The sequence below is a fragment of the Melozone crissalis genome, unplaced genomic scaffold, assembly GCF_028551555.1.
Source record: "Melozone crissalis strain CALT ecotype California unplaced genomic scaffold, PUWL_Pcris_2 ptg000081l_1, whole genome shotgun sequence".
Classification (NCBI taxonomy): domain Eukaryota; kingdom Metazoa; phylum Chordata; class Aves; order Passeriformes; family Passerellidae; genus Melozone; species Melozone crissalis.
This window is the reverse complement of record NW_026535858.1, coordinates 8,994,285-9,011,836: the sequence shown is the minus strand read 5'-3', so window position 1 is coordinate 9,011,836 and position 17,552 is coordinate 8,994,285. Positions and strand designations below refer to the sequence as shown.

General features: G+C 41.6%; 1 protein-coding gene across 3 annotated transcripts in view; it reads left to right on the top strand.

The window, feature by feature from the left end:
- MACROD2 (mono-ADP ribosylhydrolase 2) overlaps positions 1-17,552 on the top strand; it is an 849,661-nt gene that overhangs the window by 762,653 nt on the left and 69,456 nt on the right. For all 3 annotated transcript variants that reach the window (XM_054290178.1, XM_054290176.1, XM_054290175.1), the window contains exon 9: positions 7,418-7,499. In XM_054290178.1, the coding sequence (XP_054146153.1) occupies positions 7,418-7,499 (82 nt within the window). The remainder of the gene's footprint in view (positions 1-7,417; positions 7,500-17,552) is intronic.

Here is a 17,552-nt window from a genome sequence, read left to right as displayed (position 1 = left end):
TGTGATACTGAAGAGTATCAATAACCCTTAGCTTTGAATATGAGCAGACCTGTAGGACCAGACACAAAGGTCAGGGAGAGACATTCTAGCCATATTTTGAATTTTTATTTGGTTTCAGTGTTAAAGTAAACATTTTGGTTTAGAGGCAGAGATTGTTGCAAAGCCTTATGTACTAGGATGTTGTTTGTATTAATATTTTAAGCTGGTAATAAATTTCTCATGGGGTTTTTGTTGATTTTGGTTTGGTTTTCTGAATTGCCCTGGGACTTTTAATTATCTTTCACTCCAAGCTAAGTATGTGTTCCATCATGAAGTAGGATATTAAAGCAGTAATAATAACTTTCTAATTCTGTTTTTTAACTATAGTAGGACCAGCATAGAAACCATTCCACTCTGTGTTAAGCATGAATAATTTTATATTTCATACGGTTTCTATTTTTTTTCCTCCAATGGCTAACTAAGTAATATGATGGTTTAAGTAAGAGTTGCTTCTTCACAGCTAGTCCTCCACAGGTGCTTGCTCTTGATGCAATACCATAACTCTCCATTAAAACCACTACTTAAAAGAGGCTTGCAGTAATGTAAATTTTTTAATTTAGCTTTGGATTCCAAAGAATTTCAAAATGCAAGTCCTTGAAAAGCAAAGAGCAGTATCCTGAAAGAGTAAATTTCTCCCTGGATTAAAGGGTAATCCAGAGATGTCCTGTTTGCCTGAAGCTGGGCTCATTTGTCTGATTGCAAGGTCAAGTAAACACAGGGTGTTTTGGCTCAGGTCTGCAGTGGATTTGAAGCTGTGCCAAGAGAAAAGCTCTTAAGGCTAGGTGAATGGCTTTGTGAACATCATCACACAGTTCGTTGATTGTCAAATTCACCGTATCACCAGTCTGACACCTCTGCCCTGCTTAAATCTTGTTCCCAGGATGAAGGCAGCACCAAAGCTTTCTATTTGCCATAAATACTAGACTGAAGTTCTTTTCAGGAGTAATTCTGCGATTATAGACCATGATGTCATGCCAAAAGGAGCAGACAGTCAGCTAGGCTTTATGCTCTAATGGTTTCTGTGAAATTAGTAATAATACCAGGAGGCTGATTTTTAATTTATAGTGCTATGAAATTAGTATTTATAGGGCCTGAAACTTCAGAGAGCGTGTGAAAACTTTTGGCATCAACCCTGCTGGTCTCCAAGGGGAGATACAGTCTCCTCTCTTCTCTGTTTGGCCAGGCAGGCTGCTATCTGGACAGCTGGCCAGATGTTCATGGTGCTCAGGAAAGGCAGCATCTCTGGCAAAGTGGATCACAGCTGCTGGCAGGTATATGGCAGATGGCTGTGTTATTCTGCAAAGCTGGTGTTTCCATCTGTTGGGTGGAATGGGATTACCAGAGGATCAAATCAGGCAGAGGGCAGGCTGAAGGGGAGACTTCAGCACCAAGAGAGAAAATCACCTACCAGTTCCTTAGCAGGGCAGAATGAGGTGTTGGTCTCTGTCCTTCTGCATGTTCAGTGCATCAGCTCAGTCACAGGCAGAGAGGAACTCTGTCAGAAAAACAGAAAGAGATGGCAAAAAAAAAAAAAAGAGATGGCAAATAAAGTCCCTGAAGATAAGCAAGAAAGAGATATGAACTTCAGAACAGAAAACTGAGCCCTTGTCACAGAAGTAGAAGAGATTTTATATCATCTGCAGAGACCAGCTAGAGTGCTCATGGCCTGCTCCTAGAGTGCATTAAAAATCTCTTGCTCCTTATTCTGAGCTGCTCACAGCTGAGATACTGATTCTGTGAGAGCATCAGAAAACCTGACTTGGGTTGCTTTGTTCTCACTGGTCTCTGAAAGGCAAGTTTTGCCAGGCAATGAAAGCTAACAGGGCTGCCCATGAAAACATGGTCCAAACAAAGGAAAAGGTCCAACACTGTTGAATCACAAGAAGGTTCAGGTTGGGAGGGGCCTTACAGACCATCTCATTCCAAGCCTCCTGCACTTGGGGGTCCTTTACCAGACCAGGTTGCTCAAAGCCGCAGACAACTTTGAACATTCAGAGCTCCTTTCTCACAGGCCATGTAGTCAAGGCATATTGATGGGTTCAGGCAGCTCTGAACTGTGACTGTTAAGGATATCTTTGAGAAAGTATGTGACATTCAGGGTATTTAAATGTCTCTATCAGAAGAACTTGAATTCTTGAGGAGGCAAGTTTTCTGTCTGGTGCTACAAAGTATAGATGCCGATCCAAGCATGCTGGAGTCAATGAAAAAAATCTCTGGTTTGCTTCACTGAGTTTTGAATTAAATCCATGGAATTTTGATAAACTAAAAATGTTTCTGCAAGCTTCTGGTGCTCACTCTTGCCTTATGACAGTAGGTCCTAATGGGATCAGGCAGGAGTGTTTCATGGCATGGATTTGCTACACCTACAAAGAGCAAAAAGCTGCTTCCTTCTCTTTGTGCTGTATGATCATTCATTTGATTTAGGATTGGAAAACATTTTTTGCAAGTTCTCATTGTTTTTCTATCGTGTATTTTCTGGTAAGATTTAAGTGATGATGAAACTTTTTGATGCATATAAAAAGCAGTCACTTCCTGCTAGGTAAATGTCTTGGTGCTGGAGACATGCATGAGATACTTGGGAGTGCTGAAACACACTTGGGTTTGTTTTCATTGCAAGCTGTTATTTTGTTAGGACAGGGGGTGGCAGTGACATGGAAACACTCATTATATGAAATAGTCTAGAAAGCCTTTTGATCAGTGTTTTGCTTCAGATGTGTGTTTGATCTATCCAGCTCATTACTTGGGTGTACATACAGCTATACCTGTGAAAGCATTTGGCGTGTCCTGTGGCTTGTGCTTGGCAGTAGCTCTTTAAAGCAATGTATAGGTGCACAGCCAGGTGTTCCTGTCCCCCAAGCAGGCAGGGAAATGAAGCCAGAGGAATCACACAACCTGCCGGAGACCACAGCAAAAGAGCTGAGATAAAAACATAGATGTGTGTGATGCTAAAATATAGAGAGAATCACAGACAGGCTTGGGTTGGAAGGGATCTTAAAGTTCATCTCATTACAGCCCCCCTGCCACAGCCAGGAACACCTTCCACCAGACTAGGATACTCAGAGCCCATCCAGCCTGGCCTTGAACATTTCCAGGGATGGGGCAGCCTCAGCTTCTCTGGGCAGCCTGTGCCTCACCACCCTTATTCTGAGGAATTTCTTCCTAACAACTAATCTTAATCTCTTCTCTTTTAGTTTAAAACCATTCCCCCTTATCCTGTCTCTGTATGTCCATGTAAGAAATCACTCTCTGTCTTTTTTATATGGATACAGCTGTAAATTCCAACTGTAGGAGCTGCTGCATGCAGAGATGTGCATGTAAACATGCAGTGTCCTCCCACACAATGCAGTAGAGGGCAGAGAGGGCCCTTTAGGACAAGCTTAAGGGGCCCTCAGCAGCTTTCCATCATTCCTGTGCATGTCCCTGAGCACCCACCTGCCCAGCCTTCCATGCAGCTCCCACAACCATCAGTGGCCTGGGAGTGAACTCGCCCAAGGTGCAGCAACTCGCCAATAAACTGAAAACTCACAACATGTAAAGTGCTCTCAAAGCCACCAACCAACAAAACCCCAAAGATCAAAAACCAGGAAGAAATACTTTGCCACTTCCTTTGCACTAAGATCAGTGCTGCTATTAAACCAACTGTGCTTTTATACCCATAGCTCATTAATTGAAAACACCAGTGGAGATGTTTTCAGTTCATGAGATATGGCTGTGTCCTTCTAAAACTCTGGTGTTAGGGTCCATTCTACTGCAAAAAGTGTGTCCAAGGCCAGTCTGAGTGGGGCTTGGAGGAATCAGATATAGTGGAAGGTGTTCTTGCCCATGATGGGGGAAGTGGAACTGGATTATCTTTGAGGTCACTTCCAATCCAAACCATTCTGTGATTCTAAAAAAACAGCCTGAGTCCTGTAAGCCCTGCAGAAGTTTACTAATTCTTATCAGGTGCTGCTAACAAAACCACCTGGAAGCTATTCCCATCAAAATTAAATAAAGCAAGGAAAGCAGGGCCCAAGGTAAAAACAAAACCAAAACAATCAAGTATACTCACAGCCTTGAGCTGTGAAGGTGCCTAAGTGAACAGCTCATGCATTTTAACTCCCTTCTTCCTGTGCTGCAATGCTCTTGATTTTGGGGTTCTTTGATGCACCTATTCATAGCTGCAAAGTGAGCAGAATTTAATCAGGCTCTGACAGGGCATGGCTGGTTTAAATACCAGCCTTCAAAAAAGAGCTGTCAGTCAGGCATGAGCTTTAATACCTTCAACCTGCAGCTCCTGTACAGTTCTGCTGCAGCTGAGTGGTGCTTGGTCAGCAGGGGAGGAGCTGGGCATCTGCAGAAGGCTCTGGGGCTCTCATCTGGGCACCATCCTCATCCTCTCCAAAGGGATGATGTGACACTCTAATGGAGGTGGCATTTCCAGGCCACATGAGAGGAGAGATTTCCTTGTTGAATAAGGAGTGGCTTTCCTAACTGTCCCAAAAATCCTGCTGAGCTTTTGTGGGCCAGCAGGAAAAGTAGGTTTATAGTTGCTTGGATTTCCTTTATTGTAGCAGGGATGGGCATAGTGAGGACAAGGGTTGCTTTCCCTACGTAATCTCAAGTTATTTTAGCTGAGGACATTGGATAAAATAGCCAGTGACTGGAAGAATGACAGAACAGGGGTTAATTTCAGATTTACTATCTGCCAACACATGCCATGCAATCAGATAAACACAGGATTTCAGCTATCATCACAATATCTTATGCATACTTAAAAATAGAGCAGTTTTTCTCACATCAAGAAGAAATGGAACAGGTTTATATATAGGATGTGTACAGTCAGGAGGCTAGAAATTTTGAAGTAGTCTGCCAATTCTAGAGAGATTCTCTATTTTTAAATTAAGGAATTATATTAGAAGTAGTAGAAATTCTCATGGAGAAGTTTTACTATTTGAAGCTTCACTGAATAAATAAAAGTAAAGGGAACATCTTGAGAAGTTGCACTATACAGAATGAGGCAAATTTCTGTAGGATTTTCAACAGAAATTATGGGACTATGCAGAGACTCAGAAACTTATCTGTATGGGAATATCCTTCCTCCTCTGCTTTATACATTTCTGTCCTTGCTCTTTTGTCTGTTCTGGTTCATTGGGCCTATCACTTTCAATGCTTGAAAGTCTGCAAGGCAGAGAGGGAAGATGACAATCTAGCAACACCCCAGAAATATCCTGATGCAATTTTCACAAGAAATGTAATTTAAGCACTTGCTGATTGAAGCCTCCCTCCTGAAAACAACCAACTTAGTCAGAACCATAAAACTGTAGAATAGTGGTTGGTAGGGACCTTAAAGATCATGTCAAATCTCATGTGGGTAAAATGTAACACTTCTTGGCAAGGATGCTTTACGTTATGAAGTTGTGAGTATGGAGATGAGTACGGCTTTTTGGATTGAGCCCATAACTAGTATTTGAGTTTTTTTATTATATCCCTTTATAAGAGTAGCTGATGCCATCGTCCAGAATATTTTTAAGATCCAGCCTGGTTTGTTTATGAGGGATGCACAGAACAGCTTGGCTCTGTGAGCATCATATGAGCAGAGAGCAGCAGGCTGTTTTCTTGGTGGAAAATCTGCTGGTAGGCTTCCCTGCTCTGCTGCCTTCTCTCCTGCTCACAAGCTCCTTCTTCCTTCACACCGACATAGCTTGTACCTTCAGTCTCACAGAGTGTCCTGAATCAGTAAGGTTGGACATCTCCAAGGTCTTCACATTCAACCCTTGAGTGAATTCCACTTTTCCCTCTAACCCATGTTGTGAAGTGCCAAAAATACTCATTTTTTTTATCAGTTCTAGGGATGGGAACTCTATCACATCCCTGGGGAACCTGTTCTAGTGCTTAACCACTCTTTCAATGAAGAAATTTTCCCAAATACTGAACCTGAACCTCCCCTGGTGCAACTTGAGTCCATTACCCCTTGTACTATTGCTAGTTGTGGTATTACATACCTAGTCTGGTCATTCAGATGACATCATCCCAGCTGAGGTTTTGTCATCACCTCTTGTTCCAGGATGTCCCTGTTAGTAGCTGCTGGTATTTTCCAGCATAACCAATGCTTGCCTGCTCTCATCCCCTTCTGGATTCTACCAGGCTGTGCCAAAGGGAGCTCAAAAATGAAGTCCTGAGCTGTTCAGCATAATGGTGTGTTTGAAGGCAAGGCTTGGACTTCACTTCTAAGACCAGCTGCAGCAAAAGGACAGCATTTTCTACTGAAGATAAGGGAAAGAATTTGCATCTTGAGAGTGTTCCTCTCACTGTTTCCCTGCAGGAGGGGAGGCTTGTGATTTTTCTAGCACATGCAAAGGCACTCTTGAGGAGTTCTGCTGTGACAGATTGTCCTATTGCCCGTGGAGGCACCGTGACAGCACAAGATGCCAAGATTCCTGTTGCTTGGGCTGCATCCCATTGTGGTTAACCTCTCATGCACTTGAGAGAAAGAAATGATTACGGGGTTGCAGGTCCCTCAGCTCAGCTGCAGGAGGATCTTTTTGTTTTCCACAGCACCCCTCCAAGCTGGGGTTTGGCTACAGAGGCATTTTGTGCTGAGAAATGCAAATAAATAAGACAAAGGCATTGCAAGGCTGAAGTTCAGTGTGGGTGTTTTTTAGCCTTAAATGCTTTAGATTTCTTGGTTTTGTTTTATTTAGCTTTTTAATTATTTTTGGTCTGTTTCAGAAAGGCTTTTCACATACAGCAATCTCCCAAAAGAATTTATTTGAACTCATTGGTGGGTGGTGCATACATTATGGGCTGTGGTTTCATTGATATGCTCAGCCTCGCTAAGTAGATGGCATATTAAATGCTTTATTTACCCTGTGTGCTACCTGTCATCTAATCAGCTTTTGTGTTTCTGCTGCATTCTATTTGTATTACAGTGAGAATAAGTGGTTTCATGTAAATTAAAACCACATGAAACCTTTTAAAGCCATTTTAAAATACTAAATGGGTTTGCAAATAGGTTTATCGGACAAGGATTGGAAAAAGAGCTCTTTGCTTACCCATTTACTCTTCTGTATGCTTATTAGGAGTCCCCACATGACTTTTTCATCAAACATTGCATCCCAGTTCTCATCTGGAATGCCAAAGTAATTTGTACTGTGCTCGAGAGCAGTTTGCATAAACAAGAGGCAGTTAACAAAGAACACAGTCGTGAGCTGTGATTGCAAAGGTTATATTATAAATTACAACACAGATGTACAATAAAGTCAAGACATGCAGCCCTGTTTTCTTGTTTGCCTGAAGCATAAAAGCACGCTGTTTTAAAAGTTTCTTTGCCTTTATTGACTGTTGTTGCTGATATGGAGGATCATGATGCTTTCACTGTGAATCATTTTGTTTCTTACAGGTGGATCGTATCATCTTCTGTGTCTTTTTGGAGGTTGACTACAAAATTTTCAAGAAGAAAATGGGCGAGTTTTTCCCTCTAGGTAGGTGTAATAATCCAGCACCATCTGACTTTAAAAAAGTACGCAGAAAAAATGCAACAGCTGGCATCTTTTCTTCTTTCCAAAGCCAAATACTGAAATGTGAACTTTCTTTAAAGATCAGCTGCACATAGAGGCTCTGATCCTGGACAAATGCAGAGATTTTTAAATGTGTGAGCCATTTAAGCTATGTCTAATGCTACTTTTGTACACTCAGTACAGCTAATCTCTTCATTCCATGCTGAATGTGTGTCTTTTCCCAGAACCTGGTGCATGGCACTGGCTCTCTTGACTCCTGAGAAGAAAATTATTTGCACTGATGTATATAGCTCCTAGTGTATATTGCTTTTCCATACACTTTGTACACACTTTGGTCTTGCATTAACAATGCTGCTGAGGTTTCTCTGGGTCTGAAAAGATACCACAGGGGTTAGAGCCCAACTGTGTCTGAATGAGGAGTTTAAACTTGAGCTGTCCCTGTGTGAGAATGAATGGGAGAAAGATGGCTCTCACTGGAGCACTTGGGAAATGTTAGCCATTCGTCTTGGATTTCACACAGGAGGTTGCTTTCTAGATTTAGGGAAACCTGGTGGATAGTAAATTTGCTAATCCTCCTCCTCCAATAAGCCTGTGATTTATTTTTATCGCACATCATCAGAAATCTGCTCTCCGTAATTTTATCAACCCTAAAACTCCTCCCATTTTATTTTGCTTTGTGCTTACATCAGTCCAACTATGTGTGAAAAGATCCAGATTTTGGTGTTCTGTTTTATCTCCCAGTACTCCCCATGCTGTCTGTCAAGTGGAAATGGCCCTGGAGTAATAGGAAGCAGAGCTTTGGTGTGTTCAGAGTTCCATTAATTTCACAGGACTGTGTTGTCACCATAGCCTTAGTGTTTTTTTTCCTTTTGCTCTGTCTGCTAGCATGGAAATTGTGATATTTTTGTCTAATCTCACTAGAACAAAGCCTTTTTGTAGATGACTTTGTAATCGCCAGTTTGCAGTGATTGGCAGCTGAAACTTAAAGACCTATTGAATTATTCAGGTAGCATCAAATGATGTCTAACCACTTAATAATATTCTTGTCTGGAGCACACTGAACGTGCATTTCAAGAAGCTGCATTCATATCCAATCCATTCATTGAGTGATTTTATTTTTTTGTCAGTGTACCCAACCCAAAGGATAAAGTGGCAGTACCCTGCCTACTGCTGCTGGCTGTGTTCCTGCCCTTCAGATTAAATGAGAGAAGAATATAGCATCAATTTGTCAACAAGACAAGATCATTAATGCTCACTTTCATCTCTAAGGCCTTGGAAATCATGTGTAAAGCCTGGTATTATTTCTATAAATGTAAAACCCACCTGGGTTTGAAAGTTTGAGAGACAAGGTGCTTCAGAGCTGTATCATGACAATCTCAAAGGCAGAAAGACAGCAAAGTGGAAGATTTATTTCATTTGGATTTTTTTTTTAAACCTGACATTATTGAACTCCTTTCTACAAATAACCTGTGCAGCTGGGTCTTTTGTTATAGCAAAACATAAAATTTCATTACACCACATTATGTAGATGATCTGCCATATCATGGTTTCAAAAGTATGTTTATTCTCATGTATGTAAAGGTTTTATGGTTTTTTTTTCTCAAATGAGAATTGGAATTCTGATATGTGACCATAGAGAGGTGGTCATGGTAGGCACCCTCTAAATCCAGTGTTCTAAATATGTGGCTATAAAAATGTTCATCCGAAATTTACAACTGTCCAGAGAAAGTTTAGTTCTCAGTATCCGAAATTTAGATAATTGTAGGATTGGATTAATAAAATGCCTTAGAACTCATTTGCTATGCAACCCATAGACTCCTGGTTGCAATTTTCTCATAACTAATGATTCTGATTTTGATATGCATTGATGTTACTGGGTATCTGCTGTCTGATTAGCCAGAGCCTTAAAAGGCACCTGTTTAGCTCTAGAGCTTTATTCCTGATGCAGTGAAGGATTTCCTGGGAATGGATCAGTAGCCAGGGATTCAGGAAGGTTTTAGTTTAGTGTTTTACTTTTAGTGTCGTTAGATCTTCAACTTGTGAGGAGACAGGGACAGGCAAGACTTTCTTCCCAAATCGCTCTCCTATAGTGTCACTGCAGAAATGGTCACTGTCTGGGTCTCATTCGTGGAGTGCCCTAAGCATTCATGTACAGTCTCAGGCTCTCTTTGCCAACTTGAAATGATGACACTTTTCCAAGAGATGTCAGCTGAAGTCAGCCCCATGCTAAACTGCCTCCTGGTGAGAGCATCACCTGAGGGTCTGGCTGGAGATCACCAGATGACCATCGTATCTGCTCTTTGTTCCCTTTGTCAGGTGTCTGGGGAATTGCCATCTGCATTTAACACAGCAGACCTGGACAAGTTACCAGCAGACTCTCTCTCTGTAGAGATGTCCCATCTCTCTGCAGGACTGGCTTCCTGCACAGAAGACTTAGCTGACATGGTTCTGTGTCAAGGAGTTAGCAACTGCCTCTACCTTTGGCAGTAAATTCCTGATATTTTGACTTTGGAAGAAATTATTGAAACTGGTGGTTTTCTTTTGGTTTAAAGGAAATCTATTAATTTAGTGAAATTAAAGTATTTAAGGACAGACTTGCCCTAAATTTGAATTGATGGGACACTATCTAAACACTCACAGGAGAGAATAACACTGAAGTATTTATTTAAGCTTAGAGAAAAAACATCAAGGCATTTTAAAAAGTGCATCTTGCATTCAGAAACATTGTGAAATATATCTACTTTATTGGATGTGGACAAAAATGCTTAGAAAGAAGAATATATTCATAGAGTTATATACATAAATAGTTATTACTTTAAACCCACTGCATTAATAAATCCAAAAAGACATGCAAGTGCTTGAGCTAGGTAATGAAATTGGTAATGAAATGAAGCTAGAATTACACCTCAGTGCATTAGAGTAAGTGGAATATAGATATAGGGAAATTGTTCCATTAGTTGAACATATCATTAGGCCTATTTTGCAAGTGGAATGCTGAGGAAATTAGTCAAGTAATAATATTGATATCAAGACAACTGCCAAGAGTCTTGTCATTTTCAAACTTTATATATATAGGGGGAAGAGATAGACTTCAAAGTAATGTCTTGTCTTAGCAGTGCAGGAAAGTTGTGCAGTAACTGAGCAATTGTAAGTGTCTCAGCATTTCTGATTCTATCTCAGTGATTACACAACCCAATCCAGAGCCAGCATGGTCCAAGAGGGAGCAGAGCACCACTTATCTTTGATTCAGACAGGTTCTCACGTCAGTGTTGTCCAGAAAAGTCCTGGTTATGTTAAGTAAAGGGTCCTTGTCAAGGCAGAATTTTCTAATTGTTTGGTTTTTGCTGAGAAGATTTTGTATATTCTAGGAAGAAAAAAGCAGTAGAAAGAACAACTTTGTCTGCTTAAGATGGATCGCTGTATTAATATATTAAACATTGCCGCAGTGATGGGGTTTTTTCTTCTTTTTATTAATTGAATCCTATCTCTTTGTGCAATGACATAGCCCAGCTATTCTCCCTTCACCTGTGTTGGAACATTCTTTCTACTTAAAATGAGAGAATGTCTTTCAGGCAAGTAAAATATCTTTGCCTGCAATTCTGGCTCATGTGTGTAGTTCTTACATTTCTGGATTCATTGCTATTAGTAGTATGAGTGAGTTTTCTGGGAAAGGAACTGCCACTTAGATCATTTTTTCTTTTGGAATGCATTGTTTCTTCTAATAGAACTCTGTGGAGTCCAGACACCAGGCATTGCTTTTCTTGCTAACTAAACATGTTACCAGAAAATTGAATCCCCTTTGAAAAGCTAGATTTCCAACATTTACCTTGGAATGATACATACTTCTAGGATTCCATACATAGGAGGAAAATTAAGAGCATTTGTAAACAGTTGCCAGCTGGAGCAAAGATACCTTTTTTCTTTTCTTCCTGTATCCTGTGTACACAAAGCTACTTAATATGTCAGACAGATAATCTTGTAAGGACCTTTGGCAAATGCTTACTTTTCATGGTGGCTGTCATATATTATAAATGGTTTATCTTCAATTGTAATGCTTAAAGTATTTCTAAATCTACTACCTGTTACCAGTGGATTGGAGAGGAGAAACATTTTTTTCTGAAAATGTTTTTTAGATAGAAATAGTGCTATAAAAGGGATGTCCTGTGAAGCTGCAGCATCCATGGTTATTTTACTTCTTGCCACTTTAAACAGAGTAACAAAATTACTTCGCTAAACATTGCAAAAATTTCTGGAGAAAGGACGTTTGCACTTTCATTAAGCCAGTTTACAGATGGAAGGGGCATGCTTTTAGACTTGTGTCCTTTTAGAGCTCATGAAAGGATGCTGAGCCCAGGAGTTTGTCATTCTTGGGGGTTTTTTGTTTGTTTTTCTTTTTTGAGCCGTTATCAGTTGGTGTTAGGAAAAGGAGAGAGAGATTGCTTCATCTTGAGAAAACTAGAAAACTTTTTCTTCCTTCTGTTACAGGCTATGATATTTAATGCATTTTCTACTTTCATCCTGGTTGATGAAAACACTGTTTCCCCTATCCAAACCATATGGATGAGAGCTACTGCCTTAGAATAATTCTCCTATTACTTCAGGAGGGTGCACAGCATCCCGCTTGTGCATAAAATGTGCAAATATATTACAATTGCAGAGGAAATTCATTGTTAAGAGATCTCCCAGGCTTGGAATCAAATTGGAAACTGTCTAAATGGCTGAATGAAGGCCTTTGTATTAAAAAGGCCAATCTCTGCACTAATACGTGAGCCAACTCCTAAGCAGGGGCTGTGATTTCTGTACTGGTGTTGAGAGGCATCGCTCTCTCTGCTTTCTGTGGCAGGCTGCACTGGGGCTGGAGCACTCCTCTGCATGAGCAAAGGAGCTCTAAGTTAGCCCTTAGCAAGTAATCCAGTATCAAATGGATAATTCATCTGATAAATTTAGCCTCTCTATTTGCATTTGCAGCATTCACGAGCCAATTCGTTTCCATAATTCATCACCTGAATGTATTCCACCAAATATTTTTCATGGGCTTTATTTTACTCTGTGGAGAGGTGCCAAGCAGTTAACTGGAAGTGCCCAATATCCTTTATGGGAGGTCTCACCGGGGCAGTGATTTGCCTCATAAGTCACAAGGCTTTGGTTTTCTGACTGGTTCAGGCTGGAGTACAAAGGGGCCCCACAGAAATGTTCCATAGGGAGTAAGATTTGGGGGAGTTTGATGATATCTCTTTGGCTTTCTTCTCCTGATCAATAAGGGCCATCCTGAAGGTTTTGGTTGCAGCTGCTTTTCCTGTCTCCATGCAAGTTTTCCAAGTTGTCTTCACAGCTGATGACCTCGCAGGGTGAAACTGGAAGCAGTCAGACCATCCTCTTTCTTTCTTCACTGCTTTCCCTCACAAAGTTTGCAAGGTGCTGTTTGCTGTCTTGCTTCCCTAACCCCATCATTCTGATGGAGCTGTTGTATTGGGTTGCTTAGGGGACTTCGATTTCTCTGCCTCATGAAACTTTTGTCTTGTCCCTTGGAGATCCTACTTGGCTTTTCAGATAGTGACTGTGCCGTGACCGTGCATCCCTTTCCTTTCCAGAGCTGTGTGGGTACCCCTCAGTATTTTTCCAGCCTGCTCTGGGCTCCATGTCAGCATTTAACATTTCCCTCAGATTTCAAGTCTTGTGTTGAGGCAGGGATGAGTGAGGATGTTTTGGTGGGTGGAAGACAGCAGTCAGTTTGGAGAAGTTATGGCACACTGGTGTCATCATGTGGGTGCAAAATACTCTCTGTATCCCTTTGAACTGTCTTTATATTGGAAGATGTCATACTCAGATGGCTCCTGCAAGGCCCATTGTTGAAGGATTTGATTGCAAGCAGCCTGGGAGAAGCACAGCTCCACTGTTTCCCCTGATGGTTCCTTGGCCCTCAGCAGTGGAGGACTCCAAGGAAGCACTGCCCATCTGGGGAAGCTGGAGGAGCCTATGCACTAAAATAGGATATTGGCTTTGCTCTAGTTCTCTCCCACAGCACCATCAGACCCTGATCAAGTGCTCTACAGTGTAAATAGGTTGCTGTAAAAATTGTTCTCAATCCAGAAGCTTAAAATAACCACAAAGTTTCCATTATGAAACACGTCTGAAAACAACTTACCTCAGAAAATCTCAAGGTCACTTAAATGTGTCCATAAAACTGTAAACCAACATTTTTCTATGACTTTCTGTCTTTATCTGCCAGGGTAAAGACTGTGCCAGTCCTACCACTCATTGGGGTTGTCTGTTTTGCCCATTTTGGCAACACCTCAATGTAGTGCAGGAGAGTGATCAAGCAGCAGGTCACGAGTGATGCTTGAGGGACAGAGTTTATAGTTGATGGTTCAGATACTATTTTCAGCATCTTAGGAGACATGCAGATCAAGAAAGGGTTCCCAGCACCGTCCAACATGGCAGCGGGTTTCCAGAACCTAAAAAAAAAAGTTCATGGGTTGTTTCCCTCTTCCTTTTGAATCATAATAAAACTTCCTGATATAATCTCATCAGAATTATTTTCTGGCCAACTGCTGAAAGAGAATTGCTCTAGACTTTGTGTGTTGCAAGTAGTGGTCACCTAAAAACGTTGTTTGAGAGAGGCTTGTCCTACTGTCTGCACTATGGTCTGGAAAACCATTTACCTCCTCATTCCTGCTGGCAGCAGTGTCACAGCTTGGAGCAGGGCATGGATCAGCAATGGAACCATAACCACTTTAAGTGCTGTTGTCAGGAGCTTCTGCTTTGCTAAATGGAGCCTCATCTTCTTTGCTTCTTTGCATCTTGAAGGCATTTTTCTTGTCTCCTGCTGTGAGACTGACAGCAGAGCCTACAATCCATCCAGAAGATTGGGAAAACGGTTGTTTCTATGTTTTTCTCCACTCATTCCAAATCCATGAGCTTTCCAGTTCCTGGGAGACACCTGGGTAGGAGCTGCATTGAAACAGCAAAGTGGCAGGTGGATGGAGATGCCCTTGAAGGCACAGGGGTCATGTAGAGGCAAGGATCAGGATGCTGTGCATGACAACAGCATGGGGGAGCACAGGAAGATGATGGTAATTAAAAAGGTGAATATGGAATAGATATTTACCATCTCTTATAACACAAAGAGTGCAAGGTGTTCCAGGAAATTATTAATCTGGAAGAAAACAAGCAAAAGGAAGTCGTTTTTCACCCAACATACAGTTAGGATCTAAGATTACTTGATACAAGTTGCTGCAGAGCCTGTAGGTCTTAAATACAGTTTAAAGAAGGATTAGCTCAACCCACAGAAGACTGGTGCAACAACAGCTGTTAATCTTCATGGCCTCTGTGTAACCTGGGGCTCAGGGAGTGACTGAGATGGAGAAGTGTGTTGCTGTTCTCTTCTGGATGCAGCATGGATGCCTGCACCAGAAGATGAGCAAGCAGCTTTTTCTGTATAACACATCCTGTGAATACATCTCTGATCAGGGATCTGTTCTTCCTACTCTGTTGGGTATTGTGGCATCTCATTAGAGCATTCCAAATGCATTTTATGTCATCATCAGAAAAATATCCTGTCCTCTCTGGCCTCAGGCTCCACATGACTTCATGTACTCAACTGCTCCTTATTTCCAAGGGAGCAGTTAAATTTGGGGTTGTCTCATTTGGTTGCCTCTGCAACCAAAATCAGATTAGTGATGAGATGTTGTTAGAAGCTTGTATTTGCAAATGTATGACCATATGCAAAACGTGCCATTTTGTGTGTGACTAGTAGATTAACACCCAATTTAGCACTTGTGTGAATGAAACTTTGTTATTTTCAGTACTTTAGGCCAGAGAGGAAATACTGAATATGTTGGGTTTTGATTTTTTTGATACCTATTTCCCTAGGGAGTGCCTTGTTCCTTTAATGTAAGGTAGAAGCAACTGGAAAACAGAAGTCCAGATCTGATCCTGGTGTGAGTGCCGTTTCCTTCACTGCACTGAGGTTGTCCAGTTCCCTCTCTGTGGGAACAGCAGTTTCTGCACATTCTTTGTATGCAGCTGAGGTTCATATGGTTTGTTTGGTATGTGTTTTACAGCAGATCAGGTGATACAGTTCATAAAAGAGGTCACCGATGTGATGACAAAAAAGCCACAGTGCCTGACTTTTTAGGAGATTGGTAGTGAGGATTTCTATGTGATGTGGCTTCAAAAACTGCAAACACATTCTACATTCAGTGAGGCTCCAGTGCTGTGAGACTGGGGTAACCAAGCAACGCAGGAAGGAAACTGCTTGCAGTGTGGCCAGGATGTACAGAGTGCATCAGTGGAAGTTTCTTTACAATTAGACAAAAAATTTAATGAAACTTGCTCAGGATCAGGTGGAGGTTTATGTAGTACGCTCTGTATGCAGGATTGTATGATAAAAGGATAGAAATAGGACCATAAGAAGTCCTATTTTTACTTCCAAAGCAGAAGAATGCCCTTTTTATTGTTAAAGATCTATTTGTTTTATCTTTTTCTTTTTTTCCTTCATCTTAGGAGCACTGAGGATGAGAAAAGGTTTTATAGAAAATATAACTTTTTACTAGGAGAGGAGGAAAGAGTCAGGCCTGCTTTAGTTGATCTCAGAGATTTCCAAACCTACTTTTCCTCAAAGAAAATACCGTCCTTTTTTGTGCCATTTTCTGTCACATTTCCCCAGTGGAGAACTGAGTTGGAGGAATCAAAACGAGCAAAATAACTTGAGGTTATTGCATGTCTTGTGTGTATGTTTGGGCCTCAAGAAACCTTCCTGTGTGGCTCTTGTGCTGCAACAATTCTTATGCTGAGGTGAACATAAAGCCTGTACACTGTCATGAAGCTCCTTTTGGGTATCAGCAGTGCTTGCAAGCCACCAAAATAAGTGATTTTTCAGTATCTAGGTATTGTAAATAGATTAAATGAAATACAATTCTAAATCTCCCTAAGGCTGTGAAGGGAGTCATGGAGTCAGGTGGTCGAAGCTTTGGGATAAAATTTTGGAAAGAAAGGTGTGGAAGAGAGAAACATGGACGGTGAGAACCTGCTTGGTCTTTTCAGCTGCTGGAAACCTGATATTATCATGGTTCAGAGGGTTTGCCTCAGGTGGGTACCCCTGCTTGACAGTAGAAACACTTCAAACCAGACCCCTGCTTTTGCATTGCAAATAAGCTCAAAAGGATGGCTGAAGCTTTCAGTGCTGAAATTTTGGAGGGGGATTCCTTTGGTTTGAGCTTTTATTTTCAGACATCAACACTGTGATCACCAGCTTGTCATTTCAGCCTCCTGTACAGCTTTGCCCATCTCATTGCTCTCTTTGGCAGAGGGGAATGTTCATGCAAGCTGCAAAGGGGATTTTTATCCATTCCCACAGTGCCTTCCCAGTTCCCCCCTGGTTGTGGTGAGGACATGGAGCCATGGTTGCAAGGAGGAGCAGCCTGAGACATGCAGGTTGACAAGAAATGGGGAAACATCTGGAAATCAGGAAACTGCAGAAAATGCTCAGTAAAAATTAAAATCCTGAAGGATGCAATTAGGCAGCTGAGGAGAGATTAGAGGGAGGCAGGGAGGGGCCAGCAGCATGCAGTGGTGTTGGGGAGTGCCAGCAGGGATGCAGGAGCAGGAGGCAGATGAAGCAGCAGCCTCCTGCCGCACAGATTTTGTTCTCATGTAAGAGTTTCTCAGTGTGCAGTGTTTGTGCTGGCTTCCTGCATGTTAACATGAAGGAGAATGCAAATGGAAGCACCAAGGAGGAGGTGGTTTAATGGCTTTGGGGATTAGTGGTGGTATTTAGAGCCTTTCACCTCTCAGTTCCTAACATAAATCTTAACACAGATTGATGATTTTAGCCATCTGGCTTGTGTTTGCTTGTGTGCCACAGCTAGGGAGACAGGGAAACAACCTGACCAGCAAGGCAAAAAGCAAAACAAAAGGATCCGAGAGAAGGCATCCCCTTCTCCTGTGTCAGTAAGAGCAGATATGCAATTATTCCATTTCCCAAAGCTCTGCAGATAGCAAGGGAGAGGGCAGTGA